At 42.2% G+C, this 23842-nt stretch overlaps 1 protein-coding gene across 1 annotated transcript; it reads left to right on the top strand.

The window, feature by feature from the left end:
• The first annotated feature begins 3677 nt into the window (after positions 1 to 3677).
• LOC129159939 (E3 SUMO-protein ligase ZBED1-like) lies at positions 3678 to 23015 on the top strand. Its single transcript, XM_054737089.2, has 2 exons — positions 3678 to 4184; positions 21122 to 23015. Exon 2 carries the CDS (start codon positions 21250 to 21252, stop codon positions 21694 to 21696), a length of 447 nt encoding a protein of 148 aa, XP_054593064.2. The 5' UTR covers positions 3678 to 4184; positions 21122 to 21249; the 3' UTR covers positions 21697 to 23015.
• Positions 23016 to 23842: the final 827 nt, after the last annotated feature.

Raw genomic sequence — 23842 nt, 5'->3', positions numbered from 1 at the left:
TGCTCATTTAAAAACCTTCAAAGGCAGCAAATTGCTGCTAATCGCTGTCATGGCAGCCACTGACTTTCAGCATCAATGTTGGTTTTGGGCAGGGCCGCCCCTGAAACCCCAGATTTCAGATATCCAAGGGAAAAACGTATCAAAGATGCAAGATGACCTTCTGTCCTCCCACATAAGATAAAAAAGTGGAATAAAAATTAGAAATTAAGAGTAAACAACAAGAAAACATAAAACGGAATAAAATGATCATAAATGCTAAAATTCTGCTTATTTTAAGGAATACAAAATGACAATATAAAAATACTGTGTGGATTTAAAAGATGACAGCGTCCTTAGAAATAAAGGAAACTGCAAACTAGAAGTTTAATATTGAACCTGAGCAAGTACAATGACAACAGAAAAATGTGCAAATCACAAAAAGCAGCAGAAAGGAAGTAATGAAAATGATTATTTACTAGGTTAATAAATCCCATATGTCATCTGTATTGTTACAAACGCGTTGTTTGTTCACTCCGATATTTGTTTTAGGGGGAAAGTGATGAAGTAAACATGCACATTAGCGGCACCTCGCTCAGTTCTATATTTGAACAGTAGGGGTCACTGTTCGGACACCCTCGCCTCGCACAAACCACAAAAGAACAGTCACAACCAGGAAGTTTCTTCACAAGGCTGAATTTACAAGGTAAACGCTTCAATTTTGAGCACTTGTTGTAGCTTTTTGAGACATTTGTAGTGATTTAGACATTAATTATAACGTCTATAGAAACATACCATATATGGACTGTGTATTGGTGCACTTCCGGTTGAAATTTGGAGACGCGCAGGCAGAAGCGTCTGCGTCCTGCCAGCGTCTCTTTTATTAGATCACGTGATCAGCCACCTCATAAAGCCAGTTCCAGGTCAGACCTCTCAGAGTTCAGAAGCATGTTACGACAGACGTCCGTGGTGGTGGCCAGTCTCGTTTTTGGGACTTTAGTTACCAAAGCTATTAGAAAAACCGTTGGATATTTAACCAAAGAGACGAAAAACTCCGAATTTAATCAAGATTTGGCCATTTTTGATCAACCAGGCACACAAGAGGAAACAAATTGTGAAAGATCTGAAGTTCTGAAAACTGCAGAAGACCAACACAATGAAACTGAATTACATCAAAACACAGATGAAGAAATGATTCATTCATATATGAATCTGGAAAGTACACAAGGTCTTTTAGAGACCGTTAGTTCAGAGGTTTCATCGTGTGGGTATAGCACAGACAGTGAAACGGACTTAGACAAATCTGGACAAATGTTTGTGAATTCAGTCAGAAACTCGACAGAGAATGAATTTGAAGAAGGGTCTGATGCAGTGGGAAGTGATGATGAGATGGGATTCACTCTAGAAAAAGATTTATTTTCATCTTTTTCAAATGACAGTGATCTTGAATCTTGGATGCCTTCACTGGAAGATTTTAGAAAGAATGAACCTAAAATGTGGCTATCTTCTGAAGAAGATGAGGAATTTTGGTTTGGTTCTCAAGATAATCTCTCTGAATTGTCCATTTTTGATGGTGAAGCTGGATTAGAGGAAAGCTCTCCCTATTGTGAAGAAGAGAAGGAATTTTGGTTTGGTTCTCAAGATAATCTCTCTGAATTGTCAATTTCTGACAGTGACTCTGAATTAGAGGAAAGCTCTCGCTATTGTGAAGAAGAGAAGGAATTTTGGTTTGGTTCTCAAGATAATCTCTCTGAATTGTCAATTTCTGACAGTGACTCTGAATTAGAGGAAAGCTCTCGCTATTGTGAAGAAGAGAAGGAATTTTGGTTTGGTTCTCAAGATAATCTCTCTGAATTGTCAATTTCTGACGGTGACTCTGAATTAGAGGAAAGCTCTCCCTATTGTGAAGAAGAGAAGGAGTTTTGGTTTGATTATCAAGATAATCTCTCTGAATTGTCAATTTTTGACAGTGACTCTGAATTAGAGGAAAGCTCTCGCTATTGTGAAGAAGAGAAGGAATTTTGGTTTGGTTCTCAAGATAATCTCTCTGAATTGTCAATTTTTGACAGTGACTCTGAATTAGAGGCATCGAGAAAGAAATCTGGGAAGAGTGAAGATGAAATATGCGTCTCTGAAGAAAACGTATTGTTTGACTCCGAATACAAAGATTTGCTAGTCTTTTCAGATGAAAATGACACCAAAAACACATTAACTACAATGGTTAATGTAGAAAAGACTAAACCTGGAATAGCAACAGTTTGGGAAATAAGCTGGTGGAAAACTATGCTAAAGTCTTTGCCGCTTGTTAATAGATTAACGTTTTGATGTTTTTACAATCTGAAACAATCCAATGAAGAGTTTTAGGCTTTTTGAGAGACCGTTAGTTCAGAGGTTTCGTCGTATAGCACAGACAGTGAAACAGACTTAGACATCTCTGGACAAAGGTTTGTGAATTCAGTCAGAAACTCGACAGAGAATGAATTTGAAGAAGGGTCTGATGCAGTGGGAAGTGATGATCACATGGGATTCACTCTAGAAAAAGATTAATTTTCATTATTTTCAAATGAAAGATACCTTGATTCTTGGATTCCTTCACTGGAAGATTTTAGAAAGATCTTCTGAAGAAGATGAGGAATTTTGGTTTGGTTCACAAGATAATCTCTCTGAATTATTGTCAATTTCTGACAGTGAGTCTGAATTAGAGGGAAACCCTCCCTATTGTGAAGAAGAGATGAAGTTTTAGTATAGAATAGATTAGAGTAGACTTTATTGATCCCACAGTGGGGACATTCGCTTCCTACAGCAGCAACAAAAGAGAATAATTAGAAGAAAAATAAGAACACAGATACATATGTACACACATAGGCAGTAGTCTAGAATTGTAGCCTTCGACCATTAAAAACCACGAATGAAAAAGGAAAAGACTTGTTTTCCAACACTATGTAGCATACTGCAAAAGACAAGGACATACTGTGTAAATCCGGTATTGCGTGAGTATTGAACACAAACTGAGTATTACATTGCTGTTATTGTGTATCAGGCTAACGCCATTGCAGCTTAAACTGAGGAGTTAGACTCTTACTGCAGCGGGAATGAATGACTTACGGTAGCCTGGCCTGCCAGACTCGTCCTCTGTTTAATGACAGGGGTTCTGAAAAAACACGATGGTTGTTAACATCTAAACCTGACAAGCGAGGCGTACTTCCAGTATTACGGCCCTCACCTCTGGAGCGATTTACCGCAGGACCTCAGGGCCGCAGAGAACGTTCATGTTTTTAAGTCCAGGCTCAAGACCCACCTATTTACGTTAGCTTTTATCTAATTATTTACTATAGTTTTATTTCTCGTTTTATATGATTACATTTTATTACTGGCTTAGCATGTTTTATATGATTATATTTCAGCATTGTTTCATTATTTGATAATATTATCGCTTTACTGTTCATATGATTTTATTCATTATTTTCTTTCTTTTGTCATTTATATTAGCTCTTTTATTTTTATATTTTTACTCTTTTTAATCCAGTGTTTTCTCTGCAGGGGCCCTCTGCCCCGGGGGCGGTGGTCAACTGTTGCTTCCTGGGCATATATATATATATATATATATATATATATATATATATATATATATATACAGTGTTTCCCCTAGGAATATTTACAGCTGTGGCGTTGGGGGGGGGGGGGGGGGGGTTGGCTTGGGGAGAAATTGACACGTCTCTAAATAAAGTAAAATTTTCTAGTGCAGAGAGGAGGCAACCCATAGAAGCACTAATTTGATCTCATTTCAGAGAATAGAACAGGTCAGATGCATGAGCAATGAGCTAAAACGCATGAAGTGTGGGTGCAGAGCAGGAGCACAACAGAGACAGAGAAAGAGGAAATTCAAACCATCTCTTCCATCGATCATAATGGGCAATGTGAGATCACTGGCCAACAAGATGGATGAACTCCAAGCCCTTTCAAGGACTCAGCCAGAGTATCGGCAGTGTAGTGTTATGTGTTTCATTGAGACGTGGCTGCAGGGCCATATCCCTGATTCCAGTGTCTCTCTGCCAGGATTCCTGACTGTACGAGCAGACAGACATCTGAAGAGGAGCGGGAAAAGAAAAGGAGGTGGAGTGGCAGTGCTTGTCAACAACAGATGGTGCCATCCAGGTCATGTTTCAGTGAAATGTCGTCTCTGCAGCCCAGATGTTGAACTCTTGGCAGTAAGTTGTCACCCATATTATTTGCCAAGAGAGTTCACCAGTGTTGTCTTGGCAACCAGTTATATTCCACCTTCAGCCATTGCTGAAAATGCATGTGATGCCATCAGTTCCATTGTCGCTAAGCTACAACCCCAGCACCCCAATGCATTTGTGGCTATATCTGGTGATTTTAATCATGCCTCGCTCTGCTACACTTCCAACATTTCAACAGTTTGTCAGCTGCTCCACCAGAGAAAACAAGACATTGGATTTGTGTTACACAAATGTAAAGAATGCATACATGTCCAAAACAAGACCTCCTCTGGGACAATCAGATACCAGTCTTGTTTTTCTCTGCTCAGAATACAAACCACTTGATCAGGGGCAACCCGTGACAAGAAGAACTGTGAGAAAATGGTCACAGGATGCTGAGGAAGCCCTGCAGAGTTGTTTTGAGACCACAGATTGGATGACTCTCTGCCAAGGATATGAAGAGGACATCAATGCCATGACTGGATGTGTCACTGACTATATAAACTTCTGTGTGGACAATATAATACCCACCAGAACAGTGAGATGCTTCGCTAATAGCAAACCCTGGATCACCAGTGAACTGAAGAATCTGCTAAATGATAAAAAAAGAGCCTTCAAGGAGGGAGACAGGGAATTATTGAGGAAGCTGCCGAGCTCCGAGGGTGTGGTGATTGGACACCAGCTGGTCCTCGTTATGGATAACGAGGCCAGGGAGGATAAAAGGGTGACAGGCCTACTGAGAGGTGTGCGTGGTCGACCTGTCATTGTGGCATCGGACTTTGGGGGGTGGGGTCGTTCGCAGTCGGGTAGGGCTGCCAGCGACGAAGACAGTTAAACAGGCATGCAGCGTTCCAGTGCTAGGAGGGAAGGCTTGTCGCCTTCTTTAGGCAGCGAGGGCTGGGCATAGTGGATGCCGAGACCACGCCGATATCTGCCGCTACGGACTCTGGCAGTGAACTTATGTTGTGGATTTACCCGCCGTCTGGGCAATTGCCCAGTTGCCCACGAACTCATAAGGGCCCAGGGCAGCAAGAGCACGAGCAAAATACTGAATCTGTAATCTCCCGCTTTATGAGGACTAGGGTGACCGTACGTCCTGTTTTCCCTGGACATGTCCACTTTTCACTCTGTCCGGGGCATCTGGGGGGGTTCTTGTATTAATGAAAATGTCCGGCTTTTCATCCAGGAGCAGGGATCGAATTATAGGGGAGCTGTATATCCTACACATCCAGGGGAGCCAGAAAAAAGTTTTCTACCTATATTACATCATTCATGGACTCTTTTGAGAAGAGAGCACAGAGAACGGCACAGCGCGTTGTTGCGCAGCGCTCCAGGCTGCTGCGTCCAGCGCACGGTCCATTCTCAATGTGGCGCAACCAAAAAACTATAATTAGCACACGATCGTTCATGTCCGCACATGTTCTCTACTTTCTGTCTTATTTGTGCCTGAAGCGCTCTGCCACTGCGGAGCTCATCACCTGTGCTGCAGTGATTTCACCTCACTGACGCAGCATCGAAACGCACTCTCCACTTTGCGGTCAGGAGATCCCTTTGATCTGCTCAAAAGTAACTGATGAGGTGAAAAAGTAAGAATCCAGGCAGCAGTTTTTCTGGAGAGTTTAGAGGAGATGCAGGAAGATGAGAGACTGACAGGACAGGAAATAGTTAAATAAAAACAAAACAAAAAGTAAAATGTAAGTAGATTTATCTCCACTACACGTTTTTACCTGTATAAAGCAATAAGTTATACACATGTCATAATTATACATCTGATACAGTTCAGATCACCTTCATAACTCAGTCACACAGCCAGGGCTGTTTCAAGACATTTTGGGGGCCAAGGCAAAATACCCCCCCCCCCCACCCCCCCATAACTGGGTTCCCCAGAAGCCTCTGCGTAATCCATACCCTGTCCAGTAGTGTTAGTTATACAGTGTTTATAAGAGCCCCTCAGACATTACTGACATGTTCTAATGTTATCAGATGAAAAACTAAATTATCAGACATGCTGTCTCATCTGCTTCTTTTCTAAACTTGCAAAAAGTAACAAAACCATTTGAAAGCCACTATTTGTGGATTCTCTGAAAGTTTCCATGGAGTGTGTGACAACTTCTTTTTTCATTGATCCTATCGTCTAATCTCACAGCTGAAACAATCACCCTTAATAATTTGTGCACAGGAAGCTTACCGATGCTGCAGTAAAACAAAAGGTATAATAAATTATTATTAATAAAACCTTGTTGCAGCATTAAAGCAGAAAAATGAGATTTTGCAATTAATATGCTAAATATTTACATATGAATTGTTTTAGAGCCCTTTTATTGGTAGAATCTGATATTAATGTAGTTCTTTAAAAAAAATGGGTCCCAGCGTGGTTTGTGTGGCGTTGCCATAGTGTGACGTCATAGGCACAGATCCCCTGTCCTCTTTTTTGGAAATGGAAATATGGTCACCCTATATTAAACAAACTGTCCACCCGGGCTTTTGCGCTGCACAGAGACCCTTCGCTGCCTATGACTTTGAACGTCAGCTGAGAGTGGTTGAGAGTCAGTCTCATGCAGACTGACCAATGAAGAGAGGGTCTCAAGTTAAGACCCTCTCCTCATTGGTCAGTCCACACAAGGTGGGTCAAAGGTTACCCTGAGCGGGTTACGTGATGTCAGGCATTCAAGTATTGAGTATATTTACTGCATATTACAGAAAAATATTCTGTATGTGACCATATTATGGTGATCCTTGGGTCGTGATGATGGGGCCCTTGAATATTGTTGCCCAGGGTACAACGAAGGGTTAATCTGGCCCTGGTCCCAACACTGATAACAATGTACTGAAACAAGAACCAACATGCATGAACAGACAGATCGGTCCTGCCTACTTACATTGTTGGTCTTTTTTAAAGAGCAAGTCACCCCCAAATAAACTTTTTTTTTGCTGATAAACTAAATAAACGAGTGTCTAATCGTGCTGCAGACACGTGTAGTCAATAATTTGGCACTTCAGTGCATCTTAGTTCAAATTTAAATATTCTGCCTAAAACTGGCAGTGTTGTGCCGTTGTCAGGTAAAAACTCTGCACTGTATTCTAATTTAAATATGCCACCGCTATTGGCTAAGATGTATGTGTAACCCAGAAGCTAGAACCTTAATGAGGTATTAACTAATTGGCTTACTAATATGATCCATCCTCAATTTAGATAAAATATAAAATATAAATTAAGGAAATTAACAATACTAATTAATAGATATCTAATTAACTAATAGATAATTTCATAATGAATTATTGGAAGGGTGAATAACTAAAATAACGAGTTTAATATTAAACATCGGTTAAAACAAGAATCTTGAACATCACTAACAGAAACAGAAGAGGAAAGCTGTATACTATTGGTCCAGGTGGGAATCTGAAATTTCATTGGCTGAGAGAAATAAGTCCCGCCTCCGCGAAATAAAACCGTGCGACGCAGCTGAGCGAGAGGAGAGACAAACGGCTGTGCAGCACGCAGATACAGAAAGCAAAGACTGAGCGGTTAGAGAGAGAGAGAGAGAGAAAAAAAAACAACGGTCGAGGCCGTGAAGAACCCTGATTTGGGTGCCGCATAGATAGAGGGAGAGGCGGACTTGACTCCTTCTAATAAGAGCTAGGAACTTGGAACCAACGCGGTGAGTAAAGAAAAAAGAAGAGAAAAAGCTAACGATGCAACTTAAAAAAAAAAAGGAAACTTAAATAGCTTATCAAATTAATTCCATTCTTATAGATTTGTGTGGAGACGACAGAGTGAACCAATCCTCTGTAGGAGGGAACCGTTGGAGCGCGTTGGTGAGTGAATGAGATTAAATTCAGTAAATTATTAAATTCAAAAAGCTAATTACAGCAACCGAGGTGACAGCAGTGGGCTGCTAGACGTTAGATCCCAGGAGTTAACATCTCAAACTACCAGTTAACGGTGGTAGGGCATATAGGAGTTAACGGCTCAAACCGCCAGTTAACGGCGGTAGGGCATATGGGATTCCCAGGAGTTAACGGCTCAAACCGCCAGTTAATGGTGGTACGGCCTAGATGTACAAGGTCCTCAGGGGCGTTATAGCTAACGCCATAGAATTAGCAATGCGTCCCTTAACCAAACATTTAATAATAAAAAAAAATAGATAAATAAAAATAAATAAAAGCTAACTGATTAGGGAGGAATTATTTTACAAAGGTGGACCAAAGGACCAGAATTTATATTTTGTTGAATTTTGTTATAGAACATTTTATTTATTTATTTATTTATTTATTTATTGTGTTACAGATATACAAGGTGTCACAATGCTGTATAGAAACACAACTAAATGTATCCTTGTTGTCATGAATGTATTTCTTGTTGAATAGTGTAGAGTAATAGAATCTAACTGAGCCTATTGAGCTGAACAATTGTTGTCATATGTAATTATATTTCCAGAGCTACTGAGAATTATTTTAATAGACAATCAAATTGATGTTATGTTAGTTGAACTGTGAACCCAAACATGATTGGCTATGCCAATAGAGTGAAGCATTTGTTTAAGTCTGTAAGACTTTATGCTGTGATGTGACGAGAAGGGTCGATGCCAACTCGCTAACAGTCCTGTTGTTTACAGGCTGGGTTTTTTTTTTTCCTTGGGTTTGATCCCGACTCCTATGATCACTCACTTGGAACGAGAACTGGATTTCTTCCTGACGAGGGAGATGGCGAGCCTTAACCACTGAACGAACCAGGACATCTCAAGTAACTGAAGAGCAGACTGCTCTCTTCTGTGAACAATCTCAACGGTGCGGTAGGAAAAAATCGCACCACCGGACTCTGACTTTCACCCCAAGCGTGGGGATTTGACTTGACGCCGGCTGACTTGTGACTCATATGATCAAATCTCATACCGAGCATTTTACTATTGTCGATTGTTTTCATCTGTTTTTATGTGTTATCTTTATGTGTTATATCTCCCATTATTATTAAAATTTAGTATATAAACCGTTTCATGCTATACCCGTGACTCCAGTCATTCTTAAACAACCTCCAATTCTCCCCGAACCTAATTATTGGCCCATTTGTTTATTTTTTCTTTTAATTATCTTATTGTATCCTGTAATCCGGTTACATAAAACTTGGCGAGCCAGCCAGGAGAATTGTAGAGTTGTTACCTTAGCTAACCATTGACTGACATCATAAGAGTGCCTGGAGGTCACAGTGGTTTGCCATTTTGGCATTATTGGTACTTTTGAGTGTTTTAAAATGGAAGTTGTGAAAACCGAAAAGGTCAAAGTTTCAAATGCTGTTTTAATCAGTGGGTTAACTGATACAGACCTTGATAACGAAGTCTTTGGGTTTATGGAAGGATTCGGACCAGTTAACAGGCGCATTAAGTTACCAAACTGTGATCAGATTATTGTGGAGTTTCAACATGAAGCCACTGTTAAGGAATTAAAGAAACAATGTTTACCCTATGACAAACCTTGTACTAGGAACCCAGATGTTTTCTTTCATATTCAAGACCTAGCCAGCGCGTACAGTCTAGAAACTAGCACATCTGCCACTGATGCCTATCTGTCAGAGCTCAGGGACATAGCTGCGCGTAGCAATCAATCATTTAAAGACCTTCTAATGGAGGAACTGGCAAAAATTGGGGAATCTTTAGGAAGGGATACCCATGCATCTGAACCAGTCACTGAACCAGAGCCAATGCTCCATAGTGACCAAGTTACATATTCCCTGCCTTTAACACCAGAAGTTAACTATATGAACAACTCAAAGGACAATTGTCCACCTACAGAGACTGGAAAACAAAACCCTTGCATTCCACCAAATCTTTTAAACACACCTGAGGTTCAGCGAGTTATTGTGGAACACATTTTTAAAAGCAGTGAGGTTATCCCTCCGCCTACTTCACAATACAGACTAAAACCGTTCTCAGGGCGAGTTCCACACCCTTCTTTTGAAACTGACTATGATACTTGGCGTAGTAGTGTAGTGTTATGCATAAATGATCCTTCACTCACCAAGTCCCAAATTGTACGAAGAATCGTGGAGAGTCTGTCAGCCCCAGCAGCGAGCATCGTTAAAGCTCTTAGTCCAAAATCCGACCCGGAAACGTACCTTGAACATCTCGATTCAGCTTACGCAGCTGTCGAAGACGGCGACGAGCTCTTTGCTCGCTTCTTAAACACAAACCAGGACAGTGGTGAAAAACCTTCCGATTACTTTCAGAGGTTATACACCTTGTTAAACCTAGTTATTCAGAGGAATGGAATTTCCTCCAGTGACGCCGACCAGCAGCTGCTCAAGCAGTTTTGCAGAGGCTGTTGGGACAGCTCGCTGATTTCAAACCTGCAACTCGAACAAAAGAAAGACAACCCGCCTCATTTTACAGCACTTCTCCTCAAACTGCGCACTGAAGAAGACAAACAGGCTACTAAAGCAGCACGCATGAAACAACACTTAGGGGCACAACGAACTAGAGTGTATTCAAATGTGCAAACAACATGCTCTCAGAGTAAAAACACTTGTGAACTGGAAATAGATGATAACTGTGATGACTTACGCAAACAAATCGCTGAGCTCAGGAGCCAAATTGCACAGCTTAAGGTTAACAACACAGATAAAAAGGCAAAGAAAACTCAAAAAGAGTCAAAACCCCGTGTGGGGACTAAAATTCCAGATGAGCCCAAACAGATTCAGCAGATAACAGCAGTGGTGCCCAGACCAAAGCCTGGATACTGTTTTAAGTGCGGAGAAGATGGGCACATAGCTTCTAGCTGTAGCAACGAGCCAAATCCAGCACTAGTTGCAACTAAAAGACTTGCTCTTAGACAGAAGCAGCGCGAGTGGGAGATGTCAAAGCCAATTGCTCAGTCTCCTCCTTTAAACCGGTAGAAGCTCCTATCGTGGGACAGATAGGTGCTAAAGTAGAACCAAGTCCCTCTAAGGAAAGGACAGAGAGACTTTTTTGCAAGCCAGTTCATGCTCATTCAGTGCCAAAACTTCCCAAAAGATTAGTGGGTGGGCGATGCACAGCTACAGTCTCAGTTAACAGTGTTGAATGTAATTGTTTACTGGATTCAGGGTCCCAGGTAACCACCATTGCCAATTCTTTTTACCAAGAACACTTACCTGACCTCTCAATTAAACCCATCAGTAATCTGTTAGAAGTCGAGGGCGCAAACGGTCAAGCAGTTCCTTATTTAGGATACATAGAGATAAGTGTCACATTTCCAAAAGAGCTCGATCAGTCTGGACTTGAGTTACCTACCCTTGCGTTAGTGGTTCCGGATATAAGCTCAAACTCTGATACACCACTACTCATTGGCACAAACACACTCGATCCTTTGTATGAGCAATTGTCTGCCAATAACTTACCTGATTCCAAGGCACTCTCTTATGGGTACCAACACGTGCTAAAAGCCTTAGCAGTCAGAAAAAAACAAAGCAAAGATGGACGAGTTGGTGTGGTGAAGCTTCGAGGGAGAACCCAAGAAGTTCTCCCTGCAAATAAAAAACTGTTACTAGAAGGGTTTATGCAACCCAGCCAAAACAAGCATGAGCCTTATGCACTCATTGAACAACCCACCAATGGTTCTCTACCAGGGGGTATAATTGTAGACTGTTGCCTCATTTCCTTACCTTCACATGGTCCATACAAAGTACCTGTTGTACTAAGAAACGAAACTAACCATGACATCACATTACCCACTAACTGTGTGATCGCTGAGTTAGTTAAAGCCGATCGTGTTATGCCATATCCAGAACCTGACAAAAGTGATCAGAAAGTACTTGCGGCGTGTAGTTCGCAGCAACAGACTTCACCTTCAAACCCTCCTCTCAGTTTTGACTTCGGTACTTCGCCCTTGTCCGAAGAATGGAAAGGGAGGATCACCAACAAACTTAACACTTACTCCGATGTGTTTTCGCACCACGATCTTGATTTTGGTCATACACAACAGATAAGACATCACATCAACTTAAAAGACGAGACCCCATTCAAACAGAAATCTCGGCCGATCCATCCACATGATTATGAAGCCGTGAGAAAACATTTGGAAGCCCTCTTGGAAACCGGTATAATAAGAGAGTCGGAGTCTCCATTTGCCTCACCAATAGTGGTAGTTCGGAAAAAGAATGGTGAGGTACGTCTATGTATAGACTATAGAAAGCTTAATCTGCAAACCATTCGCGACGCATATGCCCTGCCTAACTTGGAGGAGTCCTTTTCTGCTCTCGCTGGATCACAGTGGTTTTCTGTGATGGACCTCAAGTCAGGTTACTATCAAATAGAGATGTGTGAAAAGGATAAACCTAAAACTGCTTTTGTTTGCCCGTTTGGGTTTTATGAATTTAACCGTATGCCACAAGGAATAACAAATGCTCCAAGCACTTTCCAACGGGTTATGGAAAAGTGTATGAAGGACATTAATCTGAAGGAAGTGTTAGTTTTCCTAGACGACTTGATCGTCTTTTCCAACTCCTTGGAAGAACACGAAACCAGACTTTCTCACGTTCTTGAACGGCTTAGAGAATACGGACTCAAGCTATCACCAGATAAGTGTCGTTTTTTCCAGACATCTGTGCGTTATCTTGGACATATAGTATCTCGAGATGGCATAAAAACCGATCCAGATAAGGTGGAAGCACTCAAAACATGGCCGAAGCCTCAGACTTTGAAGGAACTCCAATCTTTCTTAGGATTTACCGGTTATTACCGACGCTTCGTTAAAGATTACTCAAATATTGTCAAGCCACTAACATCTCTCACGGCTGGTTATCAACCCAAACGGAAAAACTTTAAAACACCACCATGTAGATCAAAGTACTTGAACCCCAAAGAACCCTTTGGGAATCGTTGGAGCCAAGACTGTGAGAAGTCCTTTCAAACTATTATTGAAAAACTTACCACTTCGCCAGTTCTTGGCTACGCTGACGCAAAACTCCCATATCTAGTACGCACAGATGCTAGTACGACCGGACTCGGTGCAGCGCTATACCAAGTGCAAAACGGTGTCACACAGGTAATCGCTTATGCAAGTCGCGGTTTAAGCTCTAGTGAAACTAGGTACCCTGCGCACAAGTTGGAGTTTCTAGCCTTAAAGTGGGCCATAACAGATAAGTTTCATGACTATTTGTATGGGAACACATTCACTGTCATTACTGATAATAATCCGTTAACTTACCTCTTAACAACGGCAAAACTCGATGCAACGAGCTATCGTTGGCTAGCTGCGTTGTCCACCTATAATTTTGACATCAGATACCGTGCAGGTACACAGAACGTTGACGCGGATGGCCTGTCTAGGAGGCTGCATGATAAACCTGAAGACAACTCAAAATTCACTGAGGAATGCCAACGACTAGATGAGTTCCGATCTCATCTTTTATCCTCTGTCAAAGAAGTCGAGCTTCAACTTCAAGCCGAAGCAGTGAAGGCAACATGCCAAAAGCACATGGTCTTGGATGAGACTGATTCTCCTTGTGGTTTAGTTCAGTCACTTGCCATGTCTGCAGCGGCCATTCCAGACCTATTCCAGTTGGAAGACAATAGTGACAGTTTCTTTGCTGTGCCCAAGTATAACCATGCTGACCTTGTCTCCTTGCAGAGGAAAGATCCAACCATTGGCCGAGTCATTCAGCTGCTTATGACTGACAATAAACCGCCAACTGATACTATTGCAGAACCCCCGGTGGTTCTTAACCTTTTGAGAGAGTGGAAACGGTTTGAGTTTCAAAATGATTTACTGTACCGGAGACGCCAATTAGGACCAGAGACATCATTGCAGTTAGTCTTGCCTGATTCATTACGTTCAACAGTCATGCAAAGCCTACATGATGATATGGGGCATCTTGGGGTTGAACGTACGACAGATCTCATTCGGTCCCGTTTTTACTGGCCAAGAATGGCTAGTGATATCGAAATCAAAGTTAAAACTTGCGAAAGATGTATCCGTCGGAAGGCCCTCCCTGACAAAGCTGCTCCAATGGTGAGTATTACCACCACCAGACCTATGGAGTTAGTTTGCATGGATTTTCTCTCCATAGAACCAGACAGTAAGAACACTAAAGATGTCTTAGTGATTACAGACCATTTTACAAAGTATGCAGTGTCCATCCCAACCAAAGATCAGAAAGCCACCACCGTCGCGAAGAACCTGTGGGAACATTTTTTAGTCCACTACGGGTTTCCTGAGCGTCTTCATAGTGATCAGGGACGGGATTTCGAATCACGTACAATCAAGGAACTTTGTTCTTTACTTGGTATCCGTAAAGTCAGAACGAGCCCTTATCACCCTCGTGGCAACCCCGTTGAACGGTACAATCGTACATTACTCAGCATGTTGGGAACTTTACAAGCCACTGAGAAACATCACTGGCGCGATTTTGTAAAACCACTTACTCACTCGTACAATTGTACAAAAAATTACGTGACGGGATACTCTCCCTACGAGCTAATGTTCGGTAGGCAGCCTCGGTTGCCTATAGATATTGCCTTTGGGTTACCGCATTTGAACAAGCCCTCTATAACTCATTCTCAGTATGTTAAAGAACTGAAGAGTCATCTGGAACAGAGTTATGACATTGTCATAAAAAACTCTCAAAAAACAGCGAGGAAGAACAAAGAACGGTTCGACAGAAACATTCGTGAGTCCACACTAGGTGTGGGAGATCGTGTTTTAGTCCGAAATCTTCGCTTAAGAGAAAAGCATAAATTAGCAGACAAATGGGAGCAAACAGTGTATATAGTTCTCAAACAGATGGAAAACTTGCCAGTATACACTGTAAAACCAGAGAACGGAGAAGGACCCAACAGAACACTCCACAGAGATCTTTTACTGCCTTGTGGTTTTCTCTCTTCATTAGAAAATGAAACAGAACGCGTTACGAAACCTAGCAGACCTCATACAAGACAGAGTTCAGCCTTAGAACCTGACCCAGATGAGCCACTTGACGAAGAGGTAGATGAGTTTTATTACTCTGATCTTCCACAAGTGCTAAACCGACCATCCTATCAAATAGCGGTCACCTTGCCAAATAGGGAACTCATAGCAGATTCAGGACCGGTAAATAATATTCAACAACAAAACACACTATCCTTACACACAGGGGATCGCAAGGAACCAACCTTAGCTGGTAATGAAAATGCTGAATTGTCCTTACTTGACAAAGGCATCAACACCGAAACATTCTTACCTGACAGAATGAGTGAAACTGCGACATTCTTACCTGAAAGAGTGAAAGAAGCAGCAACATACTTACCTGAAAAAACGAAAAAAAACGAAGTATACTTACCTGACGTAGAAACGGGGGATGAAACTAACACAAACCTACCTCAATTGGATGGTGTCCTAAAGTCGCAGCAACGTGATGTAAGTTTTGAACCCATCATACACGATCAGACACATACATCTGAAAAGACCAAAGTCTTAGAGAATAGCTCATCAGCTCTGTCGGAAACAGAGAGCTCACTTCGTCCTGTCTCAGTTGAGAATCAAACCGAAACGGATGAGCATGATACTGTGCAACCAGAGATGTATGTCAGGAGATCTGAACGAAGTAGTCAGCCTCCTCAAAGACTAACTTACTCTCAATTGGGCAATCCACTAGTGACCGTAGTTAGGTCCCTTTTCCAAGGACTTAATAAAGCTTTTATTGACTCTCTTACTCAAGAAGTTGTGTACCCCGTAGAAACAATGCACAGGGACGTGCATGATATTTAATGGGGGAGGATGTAACCCAGAAGCTAGAACCTTAATGAGGTATTAACTAATTGGCTTACTAATATGATCCATCCTCAATTTAGATAAAATATAAAATATAAATTAAGGAAATTAACAATACTAATTAATAGATATCTAATTAACTAATAGATAATTTCATAATGAATTATTGGAAGGGTGAATAACTAAAATAACGAGTTTAATATTAAACATCGGTTAAAACAAGAATCTTGAACATCACTAACAGAAACAGAAGAGGAAAGCTGTATACTATTGGTCCAGGTGGGAATCTGAAATTTCATTGGCTGAGAGAAATAAGTCCCGCCTCCGCGAAATAAAACCGTGCGACGCAGCTGAGCGAGAGGAGAGACAAACGGCTGTGCAGCACGCAGATACAGAAAGCAAAGACTGAGCGGTTAGAGAGAGAGAGAGAGAGAAAAAAAAACAACGGTCGAGGCCGTGAAGAACCCTGATTTGGGTGCCGCATAGATAGAGGGAGAGGCGGACTTGACTCCTTCTAATAAGAGCTAGGAACTTGGAACCAACGCGGTGAGTAAAGAAAAAAGAAGAGAAAAAGCTAACGATGCAACTTAAAAAAAAAAAGGAAACTTAAATAGCTTATCAAATTAATTCCATTCTTATAGATTTGTGTGGAGACGACAGAGTGAACCAATCCTCTGTAGGAGGGAACCGTTGGAGCGCGTTGGTGAGTGAATGAGATTAAATTCAGTAAATTATTAAATTCAAAAAGCTAATTACAGCAACCGAGGTGACAGCAGTGGGCTGCTAGACGTTAGATCCCAGGAGTTAACATCTCAAACTACCAGTTAACGGTGGTAGGGCATATAGGAGTTAACGGCTCAAACCGCCAGTTAACGGCGGTAGGGCATATGGGATTCCCAGGAGTTAACGGCTCAAACCGCCAGTTAATGGTGGTACGGCCTAGATGTACAAGGTCCTCAGGGGCGTTATAGCTAACGCCATAGAATTAGCAATGCGTCCCTTAACCAAACATTTAATAATAAAAAAAAATAGATAAATAAAAATAAATAAAAGCTAACTGATTAGGGAGGAATTATTTTACAAAGGTGGACCAAAGGACCAGAATTTATATTTTGTTGAATTTTGTTATAGAACATTTTATTTATTTATTTATTTATTTATTTATTGTGTTACAGATATACAAGGTGTCACAATGCTGTATAGAAACACAACTAAATGTATCCTTGTTGTCATGAATGTATTTCTTGTTGAATAGTGTAGAGTAATAGAATCTAACTGAGCCTATTGAGCTGAACAATTGTTGTCATATGTAATTATATTTCCAGAGCTACTGAGAATTATTTTAATAGACAATCAAATTGATGTTATGTTAGTTGAACTGTGAACCCAAACATGATTGGCTATGCCAATAGAGTGAAGCATTTGTTTAAGTCTGTAAGACTTTATGCTGTGATGTGACGAGAAGGGTCGATGCCAACTCGCTAACAGTCCTGTTGTTTACAGGCTGGGTTTTTTTTTTTCCTTGGGTTTGATCCCGACTCCTATGATCACTCACTTGGAACGAGAACTGGATTTCTTCCTGACGAGGGAGATGGCGAGCCTTAACCACTGAACGAACCAGGACATCTCAAGTAACTGAAGAGCAGACTGCTCTCTTCTGTGAACAATCTCAACGGTGCGGTAGGAAAAAATCGCACCACCGGACTCTGACTTTCACCCCAAGCGTGGGGATTTGACTTGACGCCGGCTGACTTGTGACTCATATGATCAAATCTCATACCGAGCATTTTACTATTGTCGATTGTTTTCATCTGTTTTTATGTGTTATCTTTATGTGTTATATCTCCCATTATTATTAAAATTTAGTATATAAACCGTTTCATGCTATACCCGTGACTCCAGTCATTCTTAAACAACCTCCAATTCTCCCCGAACCTAATTATTGGCCCATTTGTTTATTTTTTCTTTTAATTATCTTATTGTATCCTGTAATCCGGTTACATATGCTATGATGTAAACTGGTACATTATGATGTCACAATGCTGTCGTGAGCCTGTGTGTGTGTATTTGTTAGCAGCTCCGCCGTCGCGGTCTGCCAGCCAACAGCATTTGTTGCATTTTTCAAACATGAAGTGAGAGTGGAGTTAGAATCTGGTAGGGGTTGACTTGCTCTTTAAATACGCAGTACAGTAATCCCTCGCTACTTCGCGGTTCGTTCATCGCGGATTCGCTGCTTCGCGGATTTTTTCTTTGGAGCATTTTTCAGGGGGAATCCGCAGATTTGCGGTATTTTTCACTGATTTGCGGTATTTTTCTATGCGAAATATCAAGAAATTCTTGTTTTGTTCATCAATTTCATCATAAAATGCACTTTTTGTAATAAAACAAAAAAAAAACAAGTGAAAAAAAATTTCTTGAGTTTTACCCACAAAAACAGAATGTGATCATACGATAATTCAATAGGGAGCGTGGTTTCACAGACGCGGAAGTGATAGCGTCGGTGAAACGCCGGCTGATCTAGGAAACCCCCGAGCGTTCGAGCGTCAACGAAGTGACACGGAAATGTCGGGCTTTCCAGAAGTAAGTAAGATAAATTACTATGAGCTGATAGTTCGTTGGATTGATTGGTAGGTTGGAAACTCTGATCATGAATCTGAAGAAACGATGACTGAGTGGTGAGCTGGAAAGGCGACTTCCGTTTATAGCCGCGGTTTGTGACGTAGGTGCGACGTGGAGGGAATCCCCGCGAGGGGCATGCTGGGAGTCCCTACTTCGCGGATTTTCACCTATCGCGGCCAGGTCTGGAACGCATCTACCGCGATAAACGAGGGATTACTGTAATCGTTACTTGCCTTTTTCGCTTCATCCTGCATCCTAGCAGCAACCACTTTGGCGGCTCTGGAGTCGGTGTTTGTTTACGTCATGCTGCATTCAGTGTAATTGGAAAAAGGAGCTTCAAGCGCTTAACCTCCGATTTTGTTTTCTTTCTGGCCTTAGTTGGGGGGACGGATCGGGGTTGATCTGAATCTGGGGGTGAGATCCCCCCCGTCCCCCCACCCTATCTGCGCGCCTGGTTTTAGGTAGCAAGATGGTTAAGGTTAGCATGAGGGTGAGGGGAAGGTTATAAATAGCAAAACGTTAAGGTTTAGGTGCGGTTAAATTAGCTGGTTCGGTGCCGCAGGAGCGGACATCCCATCACATCAGTTTTACGCTGCATCAGGATCTGCAGTCAGAAAGGAGAAAAACCCCTTTTCGTACATAAGTGACGAAAAAGGGAACTTTTGGCGTCAGGGGTTTGACGCGGAGGGTGGCTGATTAAGCTTTTTTTTTTTTGACGCGTTGGGAGTGAGAATGTGTTGCTTAAACGGGTGCGGTAGAAAATGGATGGATGTTAAAATGCACAAGAATGTTTTTTATGTTTAACACTGTGGTTTCTGTGAATTATCTGAGAGCCATATGCATTCATCAAAAGAGCCACATATGGCTCACGAGCCATCGGTTCCCTACCCCTGCTTTAGACTCGTCAATAAAGCATCGTAGCACAGAGGGGTTACCTCTTTTAAACTTTCTGATTATTTCTTTTAAAGCAAATATGCATAGATCCATGCTGTGTTTTGGTTTAAATCCAAACTGGTTGTCATATAGACGGCCTTAAACGGCTGGATTTCAGGAGCAATGACACTGAGGCTCACGCAGAGTGGTTTATTTTCCACTAGTTGTTGGTACAGGCAGCAACAATCAACATGAGCATGAAAACATGCAGCCTTATGTACCCCTGCTGCTAATAGGGCTAAACCAACTACCCCAGCTCACCAGGGGAGCTCCACTGCTACCCTCACCAAGTACTTCTCAACTTTATTTAAATACAATTATTTTCATAACCCATTACCTAGACATACCAAAATATAAATATAAAAATCCTAATTTGCTTCTAAACACCAGATTAAAAACACCCATAAGAGAAACCCCATTAGAATATTTCCCCCACCCTCTCCTACTGGCCTCAACCGGAACCTTTAAATGGTGCTCGGACCCCTGGGGAAAGATTTGCCCGAACAACCTGGTGAGGAAACAGGAAGGAGAGGAGATCGTGGATATGATGGCTTTTGTTCATCAGGGAGCAGATATTGAGCAGGCCAAAGTTGGCGACGGAGGAGGGCTGCAGGCCAGCTGGAGCACAGCCGTCCTAACTGGGTATGCTAACGCAGAGTGGTCGACGCGGCGGGGAGGCCTCCTTGGAGGGCGATGGGTTGCAGACCAGAACGAGTGAGGAGGATTATGATCATTGAGGTTGTGACTTCTGCGGGTGCCCCCATGCATGTATCTCCGCCGGGGAGGGAGGACAATGTCGGGGCACCGAAGCAATCCAGGAGGTGGAGGCATGGGAGGACCGGAGTTGGAAGAACTCAGCGGCCACGTATTGATACATGCCAGCCACCGGACAAAAACAGTCAGGAAGGAGGGCAAAGAGGAGGACATACAGAGCGGCGATCTTGATTGCCCACATAACGGTTGGCTCGATCCGGCAGACGGTTGGAGTCTGGGTGTGCAGCAGGTAGACGGATCACTGTCTCCAGGGTCCCCGGGTGTGGGTGGCAGAGCAGGCGGCCGAGATACAACGTGAAAAGGTTGTAAAGTCAATGTTAAAAGCCAGATAGTACAGGTGGTAGAGTCGTAGGGTCGGTCCTGACACAGAAGCTTTATTGAGGACTCAAAACATCTAGGAGCCAGTACGATCAAAGGGTCCGGTGAGCAGCGGCAGCCATGCGCGCCAGCGTCTGCTTCCGTATCAATATGGTTTAATTACTCCAACATGTGTTTAGATTTTTAAATTTTACAGAGATAAAAAAAATGTTTAGTTAGACTTGACATACAGCCTAAAACTCATAATTATATGATTAAATACTACAGTATTTAATCTCTGTTTGGTCGATCATATCATTATGACTTTTAGGCTGAGATAAAATCAAAGTTCTGGGATAAAAATGTCAATCAGGAGATAGAATTGTACAGTTTAAAAAACTGTAATTGTGAAATGAAAATCTGCATTATGAGATACAGAAGTCATATACTAAAATGTATACGGTAATCTAATTTATATATACATTGATTAAAAGAATGTAATTAATACATTTTACTAGTCCTGTACACAGTGTAATATATAAAAAGTACATAATCTTATGTTTACTTTTCCTTTATATACACAGAGAGGAGTGTGAAACTAAAGGAGGTGGGACGAGCAGTCGGTGTCTGCAAGAAGATCGTGGCTGCCTTCTCCAATTCATGGAAGAGAAGAGGGGAACTGGCCAAGGCTCAAGCAGATCAAAATCCACCCATGCCACCTCATCAGCTGATCACAGAAACCCCTACAAGGTGGGGCTCAGTGCAAGCAGTGGTTGAAAGGGTGATCGAGCAGGAGAAAGCTCTCTCACAAGTCCTCCGAGCCGACAAGACAACACGTCACCTGGTGCCATCTTGGCAGGATATGGAGGTTCTGGAGTCTGTGAACAAGGCGCTGACTCCTCTCAAGGAGTTTACAGATGCCTTGTCTAGAGAGCTTCGCCCAAGTGTTTCCTCCTTGAAACTCGTCCTCCATCTGTTCAACAACCAGATTCTCCAGCATCAGGATGGCGACACTGAGCTCACCACGTCTATAAAAGAGGGCATACTAAAATACTTAAATGAAAAGTATGATGACCAGACAACCCAGGACCTGCTTGACATTGTGTCTCTTGTGGACCCTCGATTCAAAACCACATACATCAAAGAAGAGGGTGGATGACATCAAAACAAGAGCTGCTGTAGAGCTACAGAAGATGGTGGCCGAACAAACAGAGGCAGTCCCTCAATCAGCTCCATCAGACACTGCCAAAGGTCAGGATGAGCCAGAGGAGGTTCCTGCTAAGAAGAAAAATAAGAGTTTGAGCAGGTACTTTAAACCATCAGCAAAGCCAAGCCAAGTGGCCCCACGTTCAACCAGAGAGTCTATTGAAAAGGAGCTAAGCCTCTATCTCCTACTGGAAGCTGGTCCAGACACAGAACCACTGGAATGGTGGAAGAGAAATGAGGCACACTTTCCCCTAGTGGCCAAGCTAGCGAGGAAATATTTATGCATTCCTGCCACAAGTTCCCCATCAGAGCGGGCTTTCAGTGCAAGTGGGAACATTGTGTCATGCCAGAGGTCAGCACTGAAACCAGCAAGAGTTGACAAGCTCGTGTTCCTAGCACTCAACATGTAGAAGCCTCAGATTTCATATCCATTCTACTTGAAGTGCTTTTGTTTGCCTCTTAAATATTGCAATCGTTTTGCAGCTACACTTTAAACTTGAAAGGCTCAGTGTGTGATATTTTGTAACCAACATTTATTTTAGGGGCAAGGCCAGTAGGCCTGTATTTTTGCTACCCTTCAGACTTTAAGAGTTGTTCTTTCACTTGTTAGATTTTGTATTATTATTACTATATTGAGGCTGAAGTTGTTGCTGCACTTTAAAACATTGAAGTTTACATAAAGTACGTTGCACTGCACAATGCTCTTTAAACCTCAGAAGCATTCAATTTGTTACTTTTTTATATGCAATAAGAAGACAGGGCATTACTAATATGGTTAAGTGCGTTCTATTGCCTGCTCTACAGAACAAGGAATAGTACTTGGAAACATCGTACACGTAAACGATGGTTCAGGAGAAGTCTGGGGGGTTACTCTGTTGAAGTTGGCTGCTGCTATGTTGAATTATTTTACTGGCAGATGTTAACATGCCCAACACGTCTTGCTTGGAAAAAAGTTCTAAATAAAATAAATATTTAGTTCCTACTACCTTTTTTTGGTATATAGTTTCAAACTGCATTGCCGCATTGCAATTTTATATAAACTATTCATGAATTGAAATTGACATAACATAACGCTGCATTTTTGAAAATAGGTTGAAATATGACATGTCGGTCATGTTGGAGCTGGGTTCTGACTATCGGTATAAACTCCTTCCCTTCAGCTGCAGCTTGGTGCATCTCTGATCGCGACGCCTGTCTGCTGCGCGGCTGCCGGCTTGTGGAGCTCTCGGATGGAAACCGATGTTTTCCACCCGGTTCTCCCCAACGGCAGCTCTGCACATCTCTGATCGCAGCGGCGCCTGTCTGCTGCACGGCTGCCGGCTTGTGGAGCTCTCGGGAGACCTCTGTGTTCCACCCGGTTTTACCCAGCGGTCAGCCCGGCGTATCTCTGACTCAACAGCTCCGGTGTTGTGCACAGTTAACTCTGGTTGTAGGTACATAGCTACCTCCGTTAGCTTAGCTCCCACCTCTGCGTTAGCTTGTAGCTACATCGCTTCAGTTCGACCGGTGTCGTCATTTGATCCCAGCCTCAGCTCCACCTCTTTTCCCTTTTATGGAATTGTCTGGGCTTGACGGAACCTGTGACACGGTCAAAATGGCGGTGGTGGGAGCCTCCCATTTTGGCTAAAAACTTATAATTGGAGCCTATGGAAACAAATTGTCCAGTATATATGTCGATGGTATGACCAGACTGGTCATAGAGCCCAATGTGAGGTACTCTTTACCTTATGGGTACAAAGTCGTTATCAAAACCTTGGCAGCCAGAAAAGAAAAAAAAACAACTTATTCAAACTTGGGTGAGGTCAAATGGACTGGAACAGATTATGAAACTATCAAAGCTGGAGAGACAAAAGTCCTAGAAGGATTCATGAGATGCAGAGTACCAGATACTGGAAAGTCCCACGACAACTTTTACACCCGATGGCCTTTTCCAAGATGGATTAGTAACTTTCCAAATGACCACAAAATGTACCAGTCATTAACGAAAATGAATCCAGTCATTTCATCACACTCATTCCAAAGACATTCAGGTGTAAAAATCTCAAATTTCAGAGCAGAAAAACAAAATGTAAGGCATCGCATTTTTACGTGTGCCTTTT

This window comes from Nothobranchius furzeri, chromosome 9, assembly GCF_043380555.1.
Source record: "Nothobranchius furzeri strain GRZ-AD chromosome 9, NfurGRZ-RIMD1, whole genome shotgun sequence".
NCBI lineage: Eukaryota > Metazoa > Chordata > Actinopteri > Cyprinodontiformes > Nothobranchiidae > Nothobranchius > Nothobranchius furzeri.
This window is presented reverse-complemented; position numbering and strand designations above follow the sequence as displayed.

Coding starts and splice junctions, on each gene's coding strand:
- LOC129159939 (XM_054737089.2), top strand. CDS start 21,250: ATGCCACCTCATCAGCTGATCACAGAAACCCCTACAAGGTGGGGCTCA.